At 42.9% G+C, this 21,525-nt stretch overlaps 1 protein-coding gene across 2 annotated transcripts; it reads right to left on the bottom strand.

Annotated features, from left to right (window-relative positions):
* Window positions 1-13,694: 13,694 nt before the first annotated feature.
* Window positions 13,695-21,297, bottom strand: cnot6a (CCR4-NOT transcription complex, subunit 6a). 2 transcript variants are annotated; one of them, XM_028983965.1, is made up of 12 exons: window positions 21,199-21,297; window positions 19,616-19,737; window positions 19,209-19,395; window positions 17,684-17,769; window positions 17,440-17,541; window positions 17,091-17,159; window positions 16,312-16,469; window positions 16,048-16,202; window positions 15,800-15,954; window positions 15,466-15,699; window positions 14,803-15,005; window positions 13,695-14,631 (listed from the first exon to the last, which is right to left on the bottom strand). In XM_028983965.1, the coding sequence occupies exons 2-12, from the start codon at window positions 19,725-19,727 to the stop codon at window positions 14,419-14,421; spliced, it is 1,674 nt and encodes a 557-aa protein (XP_028839798.1). In that variant the 5' UTR covers window positions 19,728-19,737; window positions 21,199-21,297; the 3' UTR covers window positions 13,695-14,418. The 2 variants fall into 2 exon arrangements, with proteins under 2 accessions (XP_028839798.1, XP_028839799.1); XM_028983966.1 differs by lacking the exon at window positions 21,199-21,297 and adding an exon at window positions 20,256-20,277 and having other exon boundaries at window positions 14,419-14,631.
* Between the last annotated feature and the right edge of the window lie 228 nt (window positions 21,298-21,525).

The following is a 21,525-nucleotide window of genomic DNA, read 5'->3' as shown; positions in this document are numbered from 1 at the left end:
CATGCATAGGGTTAAGGTTAACCTCAAACTAAACGAAAGTATCCCCACAATGTTGAGTTCCAGTAACACATACTAATCACACACATAAACCCCACAAACATACTGAAAACAGACAAATACATACAGAAAATTCCATGGCAGATCCAGGGTAACTGGAATAAAAGCTGCTAAACCAGTCAGCGGTTTGTTCTCATTCCTGGAATACTGGCAAGCTCTAACATTAAATCTTCCAGAAATGAGAAGGCTCTTCCTGTCCAGCATCTCCTCACCCTTAGTGCATGTACGTAAACATATGAGGCATTGCGAAAGACAGATACGGCTGAGCGATAACAGCCGATGGAACGTCTGCGGAGCCTGGGTGCTTTTTGGCAAACGTGTGCCGCAAACACTGTCTAACGTTCCAAGATCAAAAAGATTTGGAAACACTGGAACGGAATGAAACAGAATGCGGGATAAATTTCTCTACAATGGCTTAAAGAGCAGAAGCGTTCCCAGATTTTTTATGGGCCGGTTTGTTTTGTAGAACTTGTTCCAGCACACAGACCGATCTATAAATCTGTAACCTTGAGTTAACTCTGGATGTGGAGTATCATTAGATAAATAACATCAGTTCACCGCCGCAAGCTTATCGTTTAACACATTTTTTTCCTACCTGCATTTAAAAAACTATAAATAGTTCCTGAATAATTGAAGAACACAATTTCGTGTCAGATTATTTTTGAATCAAGCGAGAGAAAAAAAACACATTTTTAACATTCCTTGAAATATCGCAGTGAATGGTTTTAATTTTCCAACCATTAAATTTTTTTTTCAGTTTTACATACAGCTTTGGCCTTGCCAAGTAAACAACGCTAAAAGGGCAACACAAATCAAGACGTGCTGCTTTTATTAGCATCGTTTGGTGTCTGCGGGCCTGCAGTTTAATAGAGAAATTATGCTGAGCAGCAGTGACCTAAGCTCCATATGGGAATGTTTGCATTACGTTTGGAGCTGAACTCTGTGTGCCAGCTGAAAGCCGGTGATGACTGGGGATGTGGTTGGACCACAAAACCTTGATGATGATGACTCTTGGTCAGAACTAATATTCCACAGATTAAAGTATGTTAACTACAGATACTCACGTTTTTCTACAGATAAAAAGATGTTACAGTGTGAAATGAATTTAAGGAAATGCCATGTGTGTAATGTTTTCTAATGTGCCCAGGGTTTTGTCGGTGTGGAGTTTGCATGCTCTCCTCGTGTTACCCTGGGTTTCCTACAGGTTCTGCTGGTTTCATCTCACAAGCCAAAAGCATATAAGCATTTGGTGCCTGTAAATCGGCTATAGATGTTTAGTGAATGATGTGCATTAGCATATACCATCTATACATCTCCTTCAGTGAACGAGGGTGCCTCTCTCTAACATTATCAGTATAAAAGCAAATGTGAAGAGCAGTTTTGTGCATTTAATGTACCTTTAGTACAGAGCAGGACTACAGGGTTGAAGAAAGTTCAGCATGGACCAGTGGCGTCTCCCACTGGAAATGTAATGCCGGCACTTATCCCAGTGAGGTTGAGAGTATCATAGCATGAAGGTAGGCTTGAGACCAGATGGTTGTGGGTTCAAATCCACCAACCGCTTAGGGAGATAACCATATTTAAGGTACTATCTCCACACATCACGTGTGCTATTCATGGCTGCCACACACAAACACAAAAATTGTGTGTGCTGTGCAGTGTTTCAAAATGGCTCATAATATTTGTCCTTATATATACCTATAAATACAATTATACTAAAAGTTTACTTTTTGTCTAAAATGGATGTTTAGTATAATATTATGTACATCACAACTAATTTGATATTACTGCTACTGCTCCGTACTGAAGACTCAGGACCAGGGGATCATTTGAAATTATTGAGATTTTGGATTTTATGATCTTCTCATTCCTGTTTGCTAGAGCATTCAGAAACAAGCAATGAGCACAAGCAGAAGTTGCTTCAGAAGCAACAAGAAAAATCTTATTTTGTTTTTGTGCATATCTCTGGTGGACTCCATCCCTCAGAAATGCTGTCCTCTCATTCTCATGCAGTCTTTAATGACAAGGTAGCCTCATTTGTAGAAAATTGCAATGCAGAAATAGAAAAGCATGGATGGAATTATGCACACATGACACATTTTGTTTGCATAGCCAAGCTCTGGGAATTGCTGTTTCTGCATTTAGTACACTTTACAACATATTCATGTGTGTGAATCCATATGTTTGTGTGAGGGGTAGAGAGAGAGAGAGTAGCACATACTGTTCAGGCGAAAAACAATGCAGTGATTATCAACGTCTCCTGGGGCTTGTGTATTGCCCCTTCATTAAATGGATCTTTACTGCATCCTGGCACTATTAAAAACAGAGCAGGGTGAGCTGATGTCATGACAATAGCGTATAAAAACTCAAATTCCCTACTTCCCAGCCTGTTTCAGTGACAAACACACTTGACATAGCAGTCCGACCGACCAGAATTCTGCCACCGCACCCTGAGTAATGGTCCTGGATGGTTTCTCACTGCTGCTACTGGGGTCAGCACAAATACACCCAGTCAGCATGTACCTGGAAACCACCATCACACTGTAACTGATCCAGAATTCCGATGCCTCTGGGCACGGGCTTTCTCACACAAACATCACAATATCCTGGATGACCCCCTCCTCGGTACTGTGGGACTGTTGTCCCCAAAAACAAAACTGCCTATGTCATGCTGAACTGCTATGGGACAAATATGAATAATGCAGGGTGGCAGGGGACAGGCGAAGACAAAACACATAGACAAAATGAAAAACAATGTTCTGCCGATTGGGCCACTAGTGCTGTTGTCCTCTCTCAGCCCAATGCCATAGCCTAGTAGCCTTTTGGGTAAGACACTCACCTATGAACCAGACAACCACAAAGTCACATGTTTATACCCCACTTACTACCATTGTGTCCCTGAGCAAGACTGAGTATGGGCTTTTGCTAATTAATGCCATAAATGTAAAAGCCTTACTAGCTATGTGAATTGGCTGTGCTAAACCTATAGGATTTGTGATTAATTGGTGCTCTGTCTGTGGGTTCAGCTGTAGTAGCTGCATAATGAACATGAGTGGAGATCACTCTCAAGTTCACTTTACAAGTTTCGGGGGATTCTGTGACACTTTCTAGACACAGCACTGGCTGTCGATAGCCATCCTGTCCAATTTGTCCAATTTATGGGCAATCCAAAAATATTTAAATGTATCAGCTATCGGGGCAGAATGAGAATGGCTTCCATGCAAGCAATGGTTTCAGATTTATTAACAAACATTAATATGAATTACTTCTTCTTGTAAACCTTATTCTAACAAATATTATGAACATGATTCTAATCTCTCGCTACCTCACACTGTGCTGCTGTGTTATTATCATATCATGCCATATCACTACTACTACTACTATTATTATCATAGTATATCATACACCATATACACTTTATACTAAATATATCCATACACTGATATATTGTCATATTGCTGCTACTTGTCCTCCTGGTTTGTCAAGTTTGTCTCGATCTGCACCATATTATGGGTCATTGCACAGTGTCCTTTGTCATATTTTGTGATGTTTGTTATTCCATTTTCACAATGTCTTTTTAAATGACATTAGGAGAGATATTTTTTGCAACATGCTATAAAAAGTAGTGCATTGTGAGTGTTCGCTAATGTCATATTTAATACTTTGCCAATCAGAATTCTTGAATTGAACGCTTATAATCTATCTGCATGTCTATCTGCATGTTTGGTTTAGTAACAGACATGGACCAGTGAAGTTAAGGCATGTAGGAAGAGAGGAGATGGACACTGTGCTAAATGCGAACTTAGCATGAAGCATTTCAAGAGTTGTGGATGCAGATGTATGTTGTTAGTGCATGCTGGGGGGCTGTTCATGGTTGGAGGTTCACAGGTTGGAGGGTTAGAAGGTCCAGAAGGAGGAGTAACACATTCATGAGGTCATGTATGTTCTTGATATTGGGGTTGCTGGGAGAGGAGGCAGCTTATCCATAACCATCACCTGAGGCACTTTGGGAGGGATGGACAAATGAATGGAAGGGAGGACGCATTCGCTTGTGCATGTTTGCATAACTGAACGTAGCAGACAATCATCTGGATATGAATGGGAGGGATGGCTCCTCTGCTTAATGTAAAATCCGTTCCTAAAACCATAATTTCAAATTCAGTTATTTCTGAAGAGGTGCACTCACGTCATGTGCGCTGTCCCTGTTTACCAGCTTCACCAGCAGAAATTCATCTGCATAAAAACAGAAGCGGGACTCCACAACAAAAGCACCATTACCCTTCCAGTTACCAAACACAGATGGCCTCCCACCAAACATTGTGACAGTGAGCACGAAACCCACACATATAAACATGAAGCACGCACACCCAGACAAGCCACTGTAGACTCAGGAAGAGCCATCCAATATGGCCTAATTGGGCTCTGCGCAAACATCTGAGTAATTATTTTCTTCACCCGTTCAACCGTCTCCAGGACAAGGATGTGTAACCTTCCATTACACTCCATCACCAAAAGGGTGACCAGGATGGCCGATTTGCAGTCTCTATTTTAACACATGCTTCCCATTACGCTCTCATCGCTCGATGGTGAGCAGCTTGCACATTTAACTCCCTCTTGTTTGGCGCTTGCTAACCAAAGACAGACCAGATGGTGTCATTTCCAGTGATGTGGTTACTTTCCTATGTGTTCACTCTCTCCATAGACCAGGACTGGCAACAGCATAAAATGCATATATTAGAGCTGTCAAATTTTACTTGTTTATCACTCTGATGAAACATTATTATATAAAGTGTCAAAAATTACATTTACACCAATAATGCAGACGTGTTTTGTCAACTGAATGCTCACACGTACACACATATCGTATATACTGTGCAGGGAGCACAGGAGCGACAACACAGCCACCTCGGCAGAAACCCGACTGATTGGCTAGTGTTTGTACCACATATTTTGCATAAATGTGAATGTGAGTGCATCGGTTTGATTGGCTGGTAGATGGTCTGTACTTGAGAAGTTCAACATTCCGAAAGTGTCTGCTATAAGCACAGCTAGCAATTCAGTTTGAGGCCACGTAAGCATACCATTACAGCCTGAGTCTGTCTCTGTAATAGTTTTAAATAGCAATCTTTAGACTTAAGAATTTATCATGATTGTACATACACTGTCACATTACATACTTAGATTTGATGAAGCACCTCTGCCACCGTGTCTGTAAACCGTGTCATGATCAAATGCTATACTCTTTTATTTGCTGGAAAAGCTGAAGCATTATGAGATTATGTAACACTTACAAAGGCTCTGAAGGCCAAACTAAAGTAGAGTGTTTCTGCATGATCTCACCCTTTTCCCCTCACTATCCACTGAGAATAGAAACTGAATGCGTGTGTGTGTGTGTGTTATGGGGAACAATTTTTAAGACACGATGGTGAAATGTTGACTAGGGCTGGGTTGAGACTATGGTCTGAGCCTCTTTTGTGTTTTAAAAGCACACAAAGGCCAATGCCATCTTATCGCAACATCATGCTGTGGCTTCATGGTCATCTTCATTCTTTAAACAGTCCCACCGTTCTCCAGTGACAATGCCAAACACTCAAAAGTGGCACTGGTAAGTAGAAATCCTGTGAACTTTTCATCAGACAGTCACACACTTCTTCACATTGGATAATGAGAACCGCTTCCTTTACAGTTTGTCGGAGAACTGCTAACTGCAGCAAGAGTGTCCGTTTTAGCCGAGGGAGAGCTGGTGTCAGATTCACAGACTGGCTGACACGTGTGGATGAGGCTGCAGCCCATTCAGAAGCCCACACTTGATTTATTATAGAAGGCTGAGAGTATTTAGTGTGATGAATGGGCCATACAATGAAGCTGTAATTAGGGTTTTCTGTGGCACCCAGTGATCCCCAAATACCCATCAGCCTCGGAGCTCCCTGTATCTGCACAGTCCTTCAAAGCGACCGTACCGTTGCACCGTTGATTTCATTTTCTTATTTATAAGCATGGTTGCTAGGATGCACTTGCAGCAGAATGTCCCCACAGCTAAGATGGAAATGTGATACTGAGTTCAGGTTATGAAATTATTCTGCAAAGACAAATTTCTTTTTTACTTCCTGTTGCTGGAGCAGAAGTGAAACTGAAGTTCCAGAGATATGACCAGCTGTTGAGTAAAGGTTTACATTAGAGAACCTGCAAAGAAATATCATACCAATAGTTTTCCTGACAGGGTATCCATGGCCTTTGTCCAAAACCTTTTATCATCATTGTAGCATAAATGATCATATTGTTGTTTAAAATAATACACAACCACCCTGTTAATTCATGCATATTACTGCATATTAGAGTACATTCATATTTCTTTTGTTTCTTTCAGTCATTTGAGGTATTGAATGATTGCTAAAGTGAGTACATTTGATCTTGACCAGATGTAAGCACTGGCATGTTAGATTGTGGTACTGCTGGTAGATGACTGCAGGGATCTGGACACGAAATAACCAAAGCGAATCCGGAACCATACTGGGAATCACATTCCAACAGGCCAATAGCCCCAAACATTCAGTACAAGCTGAGATGCTGCAGAACAAGGAGGTAAATGTCCTTCAGCAGCTAAGAAAAAGCCACACGTCAATCCAGTGGGAATCTGTGGAAAAGTATGATGTTTTGGCACAAATTTGAAGCAGATGGAAAAAAGCACATGTACAAGTCATTAATAAAATAATAGCTTTCACAAAGTAAAATAAGATGTAAAGATGTCAAAATATACAAAATAATATTTTTTTAAAGAAAAACCATTGTAAACTGACTTAAGGTGCCCAGCTTTAATGCACCTCCAGCCATTTTTACGTTCCCATCCCATATACAGGGAGTGCAGAATTATTAGGCAAATGAGTATTTTGTCCACATCATCCTCTTCATGCATGTTGTCTTACTCCAAGCTGTATAGGCTCGAAAGCCTACTACCAATTAAGCATATTAGGTGATGTGCATCTCTGTAATGAGAAGGGGTGTGGTCTAATGACATCAACACCCTATATCAGGTGTGCATAATTATTAGGCAACTTCCTTTCCTTTGGCAAAATGGGTCAAAAGAAGGACTTGAAAGGCTCAGAAAAGTAAAAAATAGTGAGATATCTTGCAGAGGGATGCAGCACTCTTAAAATTGCAAAGCTTCTGATGCGTGATCATCGAACAATCAAGCGTTTCATTCAAAATAGTCAACAGGGTCGCAAGAAGCGTGTGGAAAAAAACAAGGTGCAAAATAACTGCCCGTGAACTGAGAAGTCAAGCGTGCAGCTGCCAAGATGCCACTTGCCACCAGTTTGGCCATATTTCAGAGCTGCAACATCACTGGAGTTCCCAAAAGCACAAGGTGTGCAATACTCAAGAGACATGGCCAAGGTAAGAAAGGCTGAAAGACAACCACCACTGAACAAGACACACAAGCTGAAACGTCAAGACTGGGCCAAGAAATATCTCAAGACTGATTTTTCTAAGGTTTTATGGACTGATGAAATGAGAGTGAGTGTTGATGGGCCAGATGGATGGGCCCGTGGCTGGATTGGTAAAGGGCAGAGAGCTCCAGTCCGACTCAGACGCCAGCAAGGTGGAGGTGGAGTACTGGTTTGGGCTGGTATCATCAAAGATGAGCTTGTGGGGCCTTTTTGGGTTGAGGATGGAGTCAAGATCAACTCCCAGTCCTACTGCCAGTTTCTGGAAGACACCTTCTTCAAGCAGTGGTACAGGAAGAAGTCTGCATCCTTCAAGAAAAACATGATTTTCATGCAGGACAATGCTCCATCACACGCGTCCAAGTACTCCACAGCGTGGCTGGCAAGAAAGGGTATAAAAGAAGAAAAACTAATGACATGGCCTCCTTGTTTACCTGATCTGAACCCCATTGAGAACCTGTGGTCCATCATCAAATGTGAGATTTACAAGGAGGGAAAACAGTACACCTCTCTGAACAGTGTCTGGGAGGCTGTGGTCACTGCTGCACGCGATGTTGATGGTGAACAGATCAAAACACTGACAGAATCCAAGAAAGGTGGCTATATTGGTCGCTGATTTGTTTTTGTTTTTGAATGTCAGAAATGTATATTTGTGAATGTGGAGATGTTATATTGGTTTCACTGGTAAAAATAAATAATTGAAATGGGTATATATTTGTTTTTTGTTAAGTTGCCTAATAATTATGCACAGTAATAGTCACTTGCACACACATATATCCCCCTAAAATAGCTAAAAATAAAAACAAACTAAAAACTACTATTAATGAGTTTTTGGGGTTCATTGAGAACATGGTTGTTGTTCAAAAATAAAATTATTCCTCAAAAATTCAACTTGCCTAATAATTCTGCACTCCCTGTATTGTAGATTTCTGTAGCTGTTCCAAAATAGGAAGGGGGAGGGTTGTCATTCTATGAAATGTAATGTTTTGGGGATGTTTGCAAATGTGCGATTCACTAGTTTACTCATCCGGTTTCTGGTAGCATTATAACCAGCAAAGAAAACTGAGGGAAATGCAGGATGAAAATTGGGGAGACAGGCATTTGCCAGATTGGTTGGCTTTGAACTTGCTAATTGGAGAAAAATTGCTTGTGGAGAACAGGTTCTAAGAAACCAATCCTTACATTAATGGGGCCAAGTAAATGCTTAACGCACAGATTTGTAAGTCTTGTGTTTGTGTCTGTTACATGTCGACAGGCTTGGGTTTAAATGATCCAGGATGAGGAAATCTGATACATGAGAGCTGCCAGTCATAGCCATTGGCTTCTTCCACATGGAATGTTACAAAAAACATCTTCTGGGTGTCATACATGGGTGGGTGGTTAGTTACTGGCAACAATAAAGCAATTCTTTCTTGTTTATCTGTTGATTTCTGGAAATTCTGAAGACACAATTCGTGTGACTTTAGCAAACCTGCCCATAGTGCTTTGGTGCTTTAAAAATAAGGTTCAAAACTGAGTCCTTTCAGCATAATCCATCTTGGAAATCGAAATCATGATTTGACTGTAATCAAACATGTTACGATGTTAATTCAATCAAAACTTCCTTAGCTCCTCATCATTTCCCCTGGTGCATTTTTTTTTTAAAAACACACTTTAAGCTATTTTTAACATTATTTAAAATAAAATGGTCATGGGTGGATTTTCTCTTCAATGGTTTGACTGTTTCTACTATTTATTTGTATTTTTCATCACGTCACGTGCTTTGAGTTAATTATTTATTTATCCGGCTCAGGCAAGTCCTTCGTCGCAAGGAGATGCCGCTGCAAGGGCCACTGTTTTAAAACCGGCCTCCGATATTTCCGTCCTCGGAATAAGTGCCTAATTACCAGCAGCACCTCGCAGGCGGCACATTGTCCCTGCGCCTCCTGTCGAAGTGAGTCACGTCTAGCCGCTGCACCGGAGAGCTTGCTGGCAGCAGCGCAGCCTGGGCTGCGGCTCTTCCGCAGGCCGAGGCTGCGCTTTGCCTGCAGTGGCCCCGTGAGTGGAAGGAGCGAACTACAGGGCCACGCCCAAGCCACTCCCACGCCCCTCCCGGCCCCTGGTCACGTGAGCGCGGAAAAGGCCAAAGGATCAAGGGCCTTCGAAAGGCCTGCGGCCGAGTGCACCGCCGTGCGGGAAAAGCGGGAGCGTCGGAATCCTGTGCAAATGTTGAGCGGCGTGAGTCAGGTCCTCGTGTGTTTTGGGTATTAGGAGAGAAAGGGCAAAGCCCAAATGGCTGGAACACTTGACATTTTCCTGACAGGGAGGATTTGCTTTCCCTCCCCTCCCTCCCTCCCTCTTTTTTTTTTTTTTTTTTTTTTTTTTTAAAAAGAGGAGAACCTGTACAGTCAAGCCACAGCGACCCCAGGCACAGACATTCGTATCATTCCTGCCTCTGTGCTGAGTTGTGTTTTTTTTTTTTTTTTTGGTTACCCTTTTTTCCATTTTCCCCATTTCCCCAAAGTGTTTTCCCAAAGCAAGCCGGTGCTACTCAAAAGCAGCGCGTTCTCACGGAATCTCTTTCCAGCGGACTGCAGAAAGCACTCAGACGCAGGAAAAACACCGCGGCCGCGCTGGGCCCACAGAAACGCCCTGCACGCCACTGACCCATCCAATTCCATTTTGTTTTTCGTCTCCTTTTCATTAAACCAGAAATAATGAAGGGAAGTAATTTCACCAAATTGAATTCCTTAAACACAACAGTGACTCGGACTACCGCGTAATACTCAGTTGAAGTAAGCAGTTAAAAAAAAAAAATAAAAAAATAAAAAAAATAATTATTGTTAGCTAAGAGAAAAAGAGAGGTCTCGTGCGCCACCTTCTGGCTGTACGCTAGTAGTGATAACCCAATGTCATACATGCTGAACATCCGGAACTCTCAGTTTTTATTGTTTAATTGTTCCCCCCCCCCCCCCAAACCAAGTAAATGAAAACAACAGTCACTGAAACAGATATAGAATTTATTCGACCAAGAGTAGGAAAAAAATACAGAGGTGTAGAGGAAACAAGCTGACCCTGTTATAAACACATCACTACTTAGGAGAGAACAAAGAAAAACTGGAGGGTAACAGTAAGTTTGAAAACGCCTTGTTTACCATTCGGCTTTTAGAGTTCCTAATATTGAATTAAAAACAGCTGCCATTTCTTTAAAATTTCTCTCCTTTTTTTTTTTTACTTAATATATACTTAACATTCTTTTAAAACATTGTGCAAGTGTTTTGCTGGTATTCCATAAATGGTAAACAAGAGTTGGTCCAGTGCATTATATAGTGACATTACCTAAATACTTATTGACTTTCAGATGGTCACAACCTGGACCACTGCACAACTATCGCTACAAACAGAGAGAAAAACGAAGAAACAGCGAGGTGTTATAGAGGGGAGAGAAGAGGAAAGAAAAAAAAAAATATATATATATATTCAAATGGCAAAGCCAGGCATTTCTGTCTTATTCCAACTGAAGTATGTATGTTGTGGGGTTTTAAAAAAAAAAAAAAAAAAAAGTTATTATTGCCAAGTTTCTAGTGTGTTGACAACCTTCCTCTCCGCTCAGTCGACATGGGGTGGGGCCGATCCTTTTCTAAACTATGGTAGAGATTCTACATGCAAAAGTCTCCAGAAGTGACTGGCTTTAAGACAACCATGGAAAAGTCGTAGAAAAAGAGACAATGAGAGCGATGGAGAAAGGAAGAGCAGTGGAACAGGGTGGAGGATTTAAAGAAATAAATGTGTATTTTTTTTTTTTTTCACCCATTTCCTGACCCGACCAGACATTTAAACATACAGTGAAGAGGCATTTGGTCATACAGCCGTCTCCACCCTCAAACATCTCCCGGGAGGGCCCCGAGAAATGAATAAAGAAGTTCTTATGAAAAAAGAGCCAGTCAACTTCCCTTGTGAGAACACCACTGAAGAAATGCTAATTTGCAGCCGATACATAAAGCTTCACCTGAAAGTTGGAAAAATCTCATTTGGTGACAGCTCTTTATTATACTGTGAGTTCTCCCTACGATTGAGTCCCCCCCCCTTCCATATCTTGAGTGAAAGTTAACCAAATAAATCTATAATTCAGTGTGCCAACAAGTTTTACAAAATAAATTTTGGTTTGAATTTTTACAAAAAAAAAAAAAAAAAAAAGCCATGAGCATAATGAAAAGAAATGACAAAAAGAACTACCATTATATATATCAATCATGATACACACAACACAATTCATGTTGAAGAAAGAAAACGAGATACATAATTTATTCACACTTTACAAAAATCTCTTTTAGCTACTACAACACCATCAGAAATCCAATATAATAACCAGACAAGCTGCATTCATTAAAACCAAAAAATAAACAAAAAAGGGGGAGAAAGAGAGGAGGAGATGCCAGAAAGGGACTGAGAAGACCCCTTTCACTTCCCCTGCTTGCTAAAAAGGATTAAAATCTTAATTTTGCTCTGGAGCAAAATTCTTATTCTCCTCTTTTTTAAAAAAAGCAATGTGTAGCTGCACTAGTGATCTACAATAAGTGCTTGTCAATTCATTTCATTTTTGATAAACATCCAACAGGGAACCACAAACAGCAAAAAAGCACAAATTGGCGTCATGAGCACATGTGAACGACGTGTAACGTGGAAAAACCAGTGTGGCTGCACCACTGAGGGGGGAGGCGTGTAGCTAGACCACTGTACAGCACTGATCTATGACAGGGATTTTCTGGACACATCAGAGAAATTTAAATACCAATATTAATTTTTTTTTTTTTTTTTCATTTTAGACTCAGTTGTACACCAGGGTTTTACAGTAGCGGGTGAACTGGGAGCTTCACGCTTGGCCTTGTGCAGAATACGCGTGTGGGGAATGGCACTAGTACGCAAATGAAAAACAAAGGAGGATACAGCGGTGGTCTAGCAGAATAAGACAATCCAAAAAACAAGGGGTAAAAACATGAATTGCCTGAGTTGGAGGAGTTAGTGGCAGTACATCCAGACAATTTATCAATGAGGCAAGAGTCAAAGGGGCAGGAGGAGGAAAAAAAAAGGGCCTTGGTGTCTCAGTGTGATATCTAACAGCCAAACAGGAGAACAGACTAAGCACAGATATAAGAGATCACATAAAGCAGCTAAAGGAACAGTGAAAACAGTCACGTTACCCGATTATTTAATACCTCAATGAGAACAAAAAAGGATTTGATTTGATAGCTACAAAAAAAAAAAAAAAAAAAAAAGGTCTAACGCCGTCAAAGATGCTAAAATAGTTCAGAAAGATTCGAGGCTGTTCAGGTGTTCACTGAGAGCACTGGCAGTGCACATTGAGAACAGAAAACAGTGAGGCACAAATGTTACATGTTTTACTGCTTCTAACCCAAGAAGCAATATGAAATCTCCTGCCAGACATGTGCCTCCTCTGCAATGTCCTCAAAAGAAAGAAAGGGGAAAAAAAGGTGGTACACTGGAGATCAAATGGAACCTGGACGAGTGCAAATTTACACAGCAAAAACCTGAAAAACCTCTTTCCTTTTCATCTTTTGCACAAGCTGGTCGTCTACATATTTCCTCAACATTGAAACACATGTGTAACAGATACAAATTTAGCTTTAAATTTACAATACAATCATTTCTCTCCAAATTAGATATTTTTTCCTCGGTTTCAGTACAAAAATGCAGAACTGTGGTTTGTATACAATCGTGTGGAGGAAAAACGTCTGTATCAAACTAACGATCCGTAACGGGGGGTGGGGCCTGACCCTCAGCATGAACGAGTGGAGACTGCTGGCTAAGGAATGTGTTTAAATGATCTGGCGGTCTGTGGGTGAGTGAAAGAAGGGATCTTGCAGCATGGGGAGCGCTGCATTTAAAAAAAAAAAAAAAAAAAAACACACAAAACCAGCCTCGCGCCAGCGGTGTGGTACTTCTGGAGACACGTTAACTGGCATGCGGCTGCCCCTTTAGGTCCAGTTTAACCAAGATGGGTGTGTGGGTCCGGGGGCTTATCCCTTTTTGCATTCACTCCTAAAGAAAAAAAAAAAAGAAAAAAAAAAAAACACGAATGCGGGTCCTTACATCTGCTAAAATGGGGGCTAGGTGAGAGTTACGACTTTTATTCTTTAAAACAAAGTTGAACTTTTCTAAAAAAAAAAAAAAAAAAAAAAACACAACAATGAGGGTCAACTGAAGTAACAAGTCTGGTCAGATACTTCCAAGTAACTGCTCGGCAGCGCCAACCGCCACACTGAGGGAGCCGATAGTCGGCGTGCTGCCGGTAGCACCTGTGCAGGTGGGTTCAGCACCAGTGCGCGCAGGAGGAGGTGTTCGGGTCTGCGCGCTTCAGCACCTCCACCAGCCCCACGCTGCCCGCTGGTCCATCACTAGCGGAGCACCGCGTGGAGGCACAACTGACCGACTAATTCACAGGGTAAAGCTGGTGCACCTGGGCAATTCAATTACGTGGACTGGCTAGTGGCTGGATAATTAGCTGCCCGCTCTTCACTGGCCTTGGGATGGCATGGTCCTAAAATCACTCATGTTACTGGGTGGGTCTAAACTGTGTGGTTATGTTAAAGCCCTGCATGTGTCTTAAGGTATTGCCATATTACTTATAAAAGCTCTGACTTCAGGTAAAATTCAAATGGAATATACTCAGGACCTCTATGCTGGATACAGTGTGAAAAGTACAGAACATTTTCAAATTGTGCCCCAGAAAAAAGGTGGTAGAGATAAGATTGACATTAGCGTCTGTTTTCAGTTAAAATCCATTTGGGAATAAAGAGTTAGCTATAACCCACTCCTCTTATTGGATTCAGATTTATACAACTCCTTTCTTCTTGACTCTGCCAAAAAACAGAAAAAAAGGAAGAGGAGAGGCAGCAGCTCCCCCTAGTGGCTCGGAGAACTACCTGCGTCCAGGCAGGTGGATTCCGTTGACTGTGGGCGGGTAGGGAAGGACCAGCTCCAACTGTGCAAACAGGGAGAAATGATCGGAGGGGATGTGAGGGTGGGGGCAGCCAATGACATTGTTCTCGTGGAGCCAGTGGGGATCCAGAGGGCCCAAAACACCCAAAACATTGAGCAGAGGCTGAGAGTAGAAGATGTAGTCAATGACGCCCTGAAGGAAACAAAATGGGATTAGGTGATTACCAAATAGATGTATAGTATATAGGTTGGTTATAGTATAAGGCTGCTGCAATACTCATGAAGTTATTCACATCCAGATATGTTCACATCAAAACACACGATTCACATGTACAAGATCTAAGCCACTTGACATGGGTCTCACCTTGAAGTCAAACGTGTAGTTGGTGTGAGGCATCAGTCCATTCTCATAGGCACTCTTCAGCTTGAAGCCGTGGGTGATTCTGCCATTGGACGTGCCGTTTTTGCCGTTACAGTTGAAGTTGGTCAGGCTGTCGATGTAGCGCAGCTCCTTGAAGTCCTTGTGTGTGCTGTCTACCCCACCTGTGCTCAAGTACTCCACAACACCTGAAAACACACACACAAACAATACAGTGAATGCAGCCCCAGTTCAGGCAAGTATTAGAACAACGTTGAAGACTTGCTTTTCAGCTATGTGTGTCAGGGAACAAAATGGCCATTCCATGCCCATTATTGGTTGAATGAAGGAGTAGAGGGGGAAAACAAAAAACCTTAGAACAAGGACGAGGAAGCCATTTGTTTCTTTCTGCTAACTTGAAGAGCACTGAGCTAATGATTTGAAGTAATAAAATCACTGTGATCTGCTGATTAAATGATCAAAGAAATAACCAAAGAATTTTGAAAACCACTCCTGTACCTATAATACTATTTAATTCAGCATTACTGAATTAGACATGAGCTAATCTTCTAAGAAATATCTTTCCTGGGGATTAGAGATTGAACTGGCCACTAAATTAATACTCAAACATACAAATTCATGAATTGTTCACCCTTTTCTGAGCCTCACCAGAATCAGGCAGGGAGTTGAGATCAGCACACAGGACAAGTGGAATGGCGTTGGTCTCCCCAGAGACTGAGGAGAGCTTGAGGCTGCGCGTGGCCTTGTCCACGATGTTCTTCACCTCGGACAGGAACATCATGGTCTGCACCAGCTTCACGTCTGAGTACTCTGGGTCCCAGTGCATGTGTGCATTGGCCACCAGGAGGAGCTGTTTCTCCATGCCATGCAGGGGCTTTCCAGCTGAGAGAAGAATTCAGTCAGTTCGCAGCAGACAATGTTTTACTTCCTGAATCTGAACCTGGGTGGTTAACAAGAGTAGCAATCTGAAACAAGTACTCACCACACTGCTCCATCACTTCCTTGCGCAGTTCAAGAAGCACTGCCACACCAATGTTGTCCTTGGTCATAACCCTATTAAGCATGGCCTCTGACCCCTCTGAATTCGCCATAGCCAGCTGGTTAAACTCTACTGTGTGCTTCTGCACCAAACTGAATCTGAAAAAGCAGGAACAAATTCAGGCTCGGACTAACAATGACTGGGCAACGCATGTCTGCACCACAGTTACACGTGGTTTTGGAATAACTCACTTTTCGGTTTTGTAAAAGATTGCACAGCCATCCACATGTTTACGGTCCGACTCAGACATGGTCCTGGCTCGGGACTTTGGACTAAAGAAGCCCTCATATCCCTGCTCTTTCAGTTCCACCAGGAAGTAGTTGTAGTACTGCTCTGTTTCCACTTCCTTTTGTTAACAACATTTATAGTTTCAGCGTTCAGTTGTCTCTCTCAAGAATTATGGAAACATAATTACATTACATGCACCAGTCATACATTTTATCCAGTACACAAACCTGTAAGCTGATGATGTCAGCACTGCAGCTTAGGATCTCTTGCATGATTGACTTCTTCCTGTACTCCCAGTTCAAAGCCCACGAGGGGCAGTAGCCATAGAGCTGACGAGTGGCATACTTGTCACACAGAACGTTGTAGCACATCACGGAGAACAGGGCTAGACCAGGAAAACAGGATTACAGGTTCATAATTAAGGGAGCTAAACATGAGACAACGCATCAGAGCCTATTATATACGGTGTTTACTGAAATACTTTAACCCAATGCAGGGTGACTGTTCGCCCTTTCAATGTGAACTATACCAATACAGACTTGGTTCAGAGACTATAGAATTCTAAATCAATGTATTGGTTTTAAAACCTCAAATCTCAGTGGTCCCTTGTGTTTGGGACTACAGCTCATCTAAGGAGGGAAGGAAAGCAAATGATCTCAGCAATGGCAACCATCTTGTTTGGCTCATTTGGCAGCAAATTGGGAAATTCACTTTTAGATTTATATTACATTATATTAAAAAGGTATGTTATTTGTTTAAAAAAAGGCCAGTCAAAAGGGTCTACAACTGCAGCAGCTTGTGTCAAAGTGAATAGGAAATATTAATAGATCTTTGCACTGTGGGTTGCCCAGCCTTATCCAAACTGTAAATAAATCATGCAGGCAAGTGCACCACTTTATGTCTAATTATAACATAAGTGAGCACATACACCACACAACGTGTGTGAGAAAAAAAGTTTAAAATCATGCTTTAAAAGGTGAATATTAAAGAGCACGGGGTGCTCTACCTGCTGGTCTGGTCCGATCCGAGTCCTGCAGAGGTATCCAGGAGCGTGGGGGGGGCTGCTCAGTGGAGACTGAACAAAATGAACACACACACACATCACACTGCAGCACTGAACAGATGATGCAGCCCACAGACAGCCTCATGCTGACTGGGTCATTCAACCACTCAACAGGGCAGCTGGACTTTATTAAAGAAAATAATGAGCAAACTGATCACATTACCAGCCCATACAAACAACGCACAAAAGAGTCGCCTCATATTACACCCAACAGTTAAACACCAAAACAGGGCAAGCATGAGCCCCAAAGTGGGAAGAAAGGCAATGAGTCAGTGATGGAAGGAGGACTGACCGCGTTTTGAGCCTGAAAGGTTGTCCAGCAGGTATTTCAAAAGCCGGCGTGTTCCATCTGGTTCCTGGTAGAGGTTTAAAATTTCTTGTGCAAGTGGGTTTCCTGAGCGAGTTTTGAAAAACAAAAGGGAATCAAAGCACTGACATGCTTAAAAGCTCAAAAATGCAACAAAGTGAAGCATGCTTCACTTTTTTAATATAAAAAAAAAATTCATAATTCGATTTTAGATTGTTGAGACGCGCACCTTTTAGGCCCAGTGTTTGTAACTGAAACAGTTTTCCAAGCTCGAAAGGCAGAACCCGCAACTGGTTGTTATTTAAAAGCAGTTCCCTGCAGGACAGAAGCACAGGGGTAATATATATTAAGGCAGGTGCATCCACTGGTCCTTCATTCTCACAATTTAGATGTTGCATACCATGAGAAACTTTCCTGAGGGCACAGTCAACAAACACGCAGAAACCTGGCATCATTTAAAGCTGATAACTGACTAGCAGAACTCCTTTGATGGAATATGATAAGGTGCCAGAAGACGTTCCGTGCCAGCATGGGGGTGGGAGCAGCTAAATCAGCGCATATGCAGTCACCATTAATAATGTAGTATTTGCACACGTTACGCAGTGCTGACGAATCACAGGTCACATTTCAGAGTGATCCACTGAACCGCTCCCTGAGGTCCAATTAACCCAGAACTGATAATGACAACATTTCCAATGGATTAACTGTGTGTGCGTGTGATTGGTTTTAGTCATTGTGATGCACAGCACAGAACAGGGTGTAGTGGGCAGCCACTAAAGCAGTTTGTGAGGACGGTACCTCGCTACAGAGTACCTCAGTTGCACCTTTGTCCCTTTTCCACCGCTCTGGCTCCCGTGCCATTTCCCAATTTTGGAACCAGTGCCATGCTTTTTCACAGAAAAAAAAAAAATTGGTGCCGGTGCCCTAAACGTTGCTGGTCTAGTAGCAAGAACTCATTATGTCATGAGCATTAGCTGGCGTGATCAGTAGCTTTCGAAAAGAAAATGGCAGAAAGCCAGAATCCGGTACAGATCCCATACGGATGTCCACAGAAATTCAAGCGCACTAGAAGAAAAATAAGTGAAGAACTTACAGTCGCACAGATAGAAAAAAAAACACATGTAAATAGAAAAAAAAAAAAAAAAAAGTGGAAGTCACCGAACGTGGGGAGAGCTGGACCGCAGTTTAAAATTCTAAAAAAAAAAAGTTAAAGGCAAAGGTGCCAACAAGTGCTAAACAGCGCTGGGAACTCCTTCAAGACTGTTAGAAAACCATTTCAGGTGACGACCTCTTGAAGCTCGTCGAGAGAATGCCAAAGCAGTAATCAGAGCAATGGGCGGCTATTTTGAAGAAACTAGAATATAAAACGTGTTTTCAGTTATTTCACCTTTTTTTTTGTTAAGTACATAACTCCACATGTGTTCATTCATAGTTTTGATGCCTTCAGTGAGAATCTACCAATGGAAATGGTCATGAAAATAAAGAAAACACATTGAATGTACAAGTGGCAGCAGTGGAAGACCAAAAGATTATTTACGATGTAATGGATTCGGCGCTGGGATTTCTGCTCAGCGGACGTGACATGTGACTCATTATCATGCGGCTTTCATGGAGCTCATGTCCAGTTCTCAGTTGGTTCTCAGTTCAGGGTCACTTGAGGGTTCTGGTTTTGAGTGCATTTCGGTGCATCGGCTGCGTTAAGCATATCACATGGCCTGTTGTACTACCTTGAAAATGTATGACAAGATCATTACCTGAGATTCACCATGTTGCCTAGCTCGGCCGGCAGGCTCCTGATTTTATTGGACGAGAGGTCCAGGTAGACCAGGTTATGAAGTTTGGCAATGTCAGGCGGAATGCGTGACAGGGAATTGTCGCTGATATGCAGAGCAGTGAGATGAGTCAAGGACCATAGAGCTGTACTCAGACTTTTCACTTTACCTGTGGCAAAAGACAAATAAAACACTGATACCAATACTTTGAAGCTATTTCACAGAAGGTCGTTCATTAAAATCTTGGCTACAGACAAGCACATGGCTTAAAAGTGCAACAAAATAAACGGAAGGCATGGATTCACGCTGAGAATAAACCATTTCTCAGTGAAGGGCTAAAGCAACCCCCCTCCGCCCCAGTCCAAATACTGACAAACCCAGTCCCTCACCGCTTATCTCCAACTCGGCCCAATGCGACTTCTTCCCGTTGGCTGCCTCCTCACTGGACATTATCGTGTACATCCGCCTAGGGTCAGGCGGTTCATATTTCTCCTTGGGCATCCCTGTGATACTGTCAGGGCAGAAAAAAAAAAAAAAAAAGAAAAGTGTTACAACTTTCCACGGGAACACAAGCACGCCACAGGCACGGACAAAGGCAACGGGATACCTCCATTCCGCTAGCAATTAGCAATACGACTGGATCGTTATAACTCGAGCTGGGTGAAGACTAAAAATAACCGGATAACGTCTCAATTATGGGGTACAGGCTGACGTTGCGTTGCCGAACAGGCGTTCAAAACCACATGTACGACACAGGAGCTACTCGCGAAAATTACGAGGCTACGTGTCGCCGCATGGCTAGCAGTAATAGCAGCCAAAAAAAAAAAAAAAAAGCCGAAGTGGAATCTAACGCTGTTTTTTTAAGACATGAGGTGAGCTAATGCTAATGCTAGCTGGCGAGCATCAACAGCCTCCGTGAGACACTATATTTAAATTCGTGACGTAACCACGACTCGGACGCGGCGAGGTTACAACAGAGAACGACGCAAAATAGAAATAAAAATACAAAGAAAGATGCCAAGATGTCACCTGAAAGCGAACAGGCGCTGCCTGTTTGGGGTCTTTTCAGACGCGCCGCGAACGTGTCCTTTTAACTCCCTGAACTGGCTCTCCGCACGCAGAGCAACTTCTGCTGGCTGCGCACCGAGAGCTGGATAAGACAAAAAGGAGAACGGGATTTACTCTCCCGAGCTGCTGCCGAAAACCAGCAGATAATCTGTGCCGGAGCACACGGTTCTTATCGGAATATAAAAAAACCTAATCGGAACTACAAAAGGAAACAAAGCGCGCAATTAAACACAACAAGCGAAAATGGCTCAACGTGGCGGCCGGATGAGCTGCTGGGTTCCTTCAAAATCGATGTAATAATACAAAAATAATAATGTGCGCGGTGCTGATTCGGAAAGGGTCAGGCGTTGTTCACACACACATCGTGCCAGACCTTGGGGTGCGCTTTACAAACACTACTGTTACGAAGCCTCCTTAACTTCGAGGAAATTATTTTAAAAGGGGGGGTGACGGAATAGTAGGTTCCGCTGCCTTATCGGTTTCTACGACGCATCGAGGGGGGAGAAAGAAAAACACCAGCAGTTGTCAGACGACAAACGTGTGTTGATGCTGGGAGGCTAGCGTTAGCTGGCTAGTCCGCCGCCAGCTTATTAGCCGTCGAAAAAAAATTATATAACGAGCGGCCCGAAACGGTTCACGGCGGACGCGGAGCGGGGAACGCCGGAACGATCGGCCGACGCCGGCGGCCCGAGAAAGGCCTCGAGACCCAGAGCCCGCGGCGGAAACGCGGCCAACGCGATTAACGCAGGAGCCAAATTCCCATTGTTAGCAGGCGAGCTAACGGGGGGCTCGCGCACTGGTGGCGCGGCGTCAGCGCGCAAACTGGCTTCGTCCGACGAGCGCCGAGCTCCGCGAAACAACTCGCCAACGCGTTCCGATTCAATCGCCGCACGCAGCCGTTTACCTGCAGGACCATTACCAAATTCTCGACGGCGACTGCGCGCTTCCTTTGTTTCTGATTCACTTTGTATCCGCTGCTCCTCACTGAAAGCAAACAAGCGTCATGGCGGCGGTGGGATTTTTCGGTCCGTGATAACAACGCGGGCGCCCATTGGCTCGCCAAGAAACAAGGCGCCCCATTGGTCCGCTGCGGCACACAACGCTTCCGCGGTTTAACGCTGGAGAATTGGGCGAACGTCGCGTTCCGAGGCGTCGACGCGGGTCGTTCCAGAAAACGACGTCTTATTAAGTGCAGCTTGGTTTTACGCCGAGCTTTGGTGTTTCTTAAAGT

Source organism: Denticeps clupeoides, chromosome 6 (assembly GCF_900700375.1).
Source record: "Denticeps clupeoides chromosome 6, fDenClu1.1, whole genome shotgun sequence".
Lineage (NCBI taxonomy): Eukaryota > Metazoa > Chordata > Actinopteri > Clupeiformes > Denticipitidae > Denticeps > Denticeps clupeoides.
This window is presented reverse-complemented; position numbering and strand designations above follow the sequence as displayed.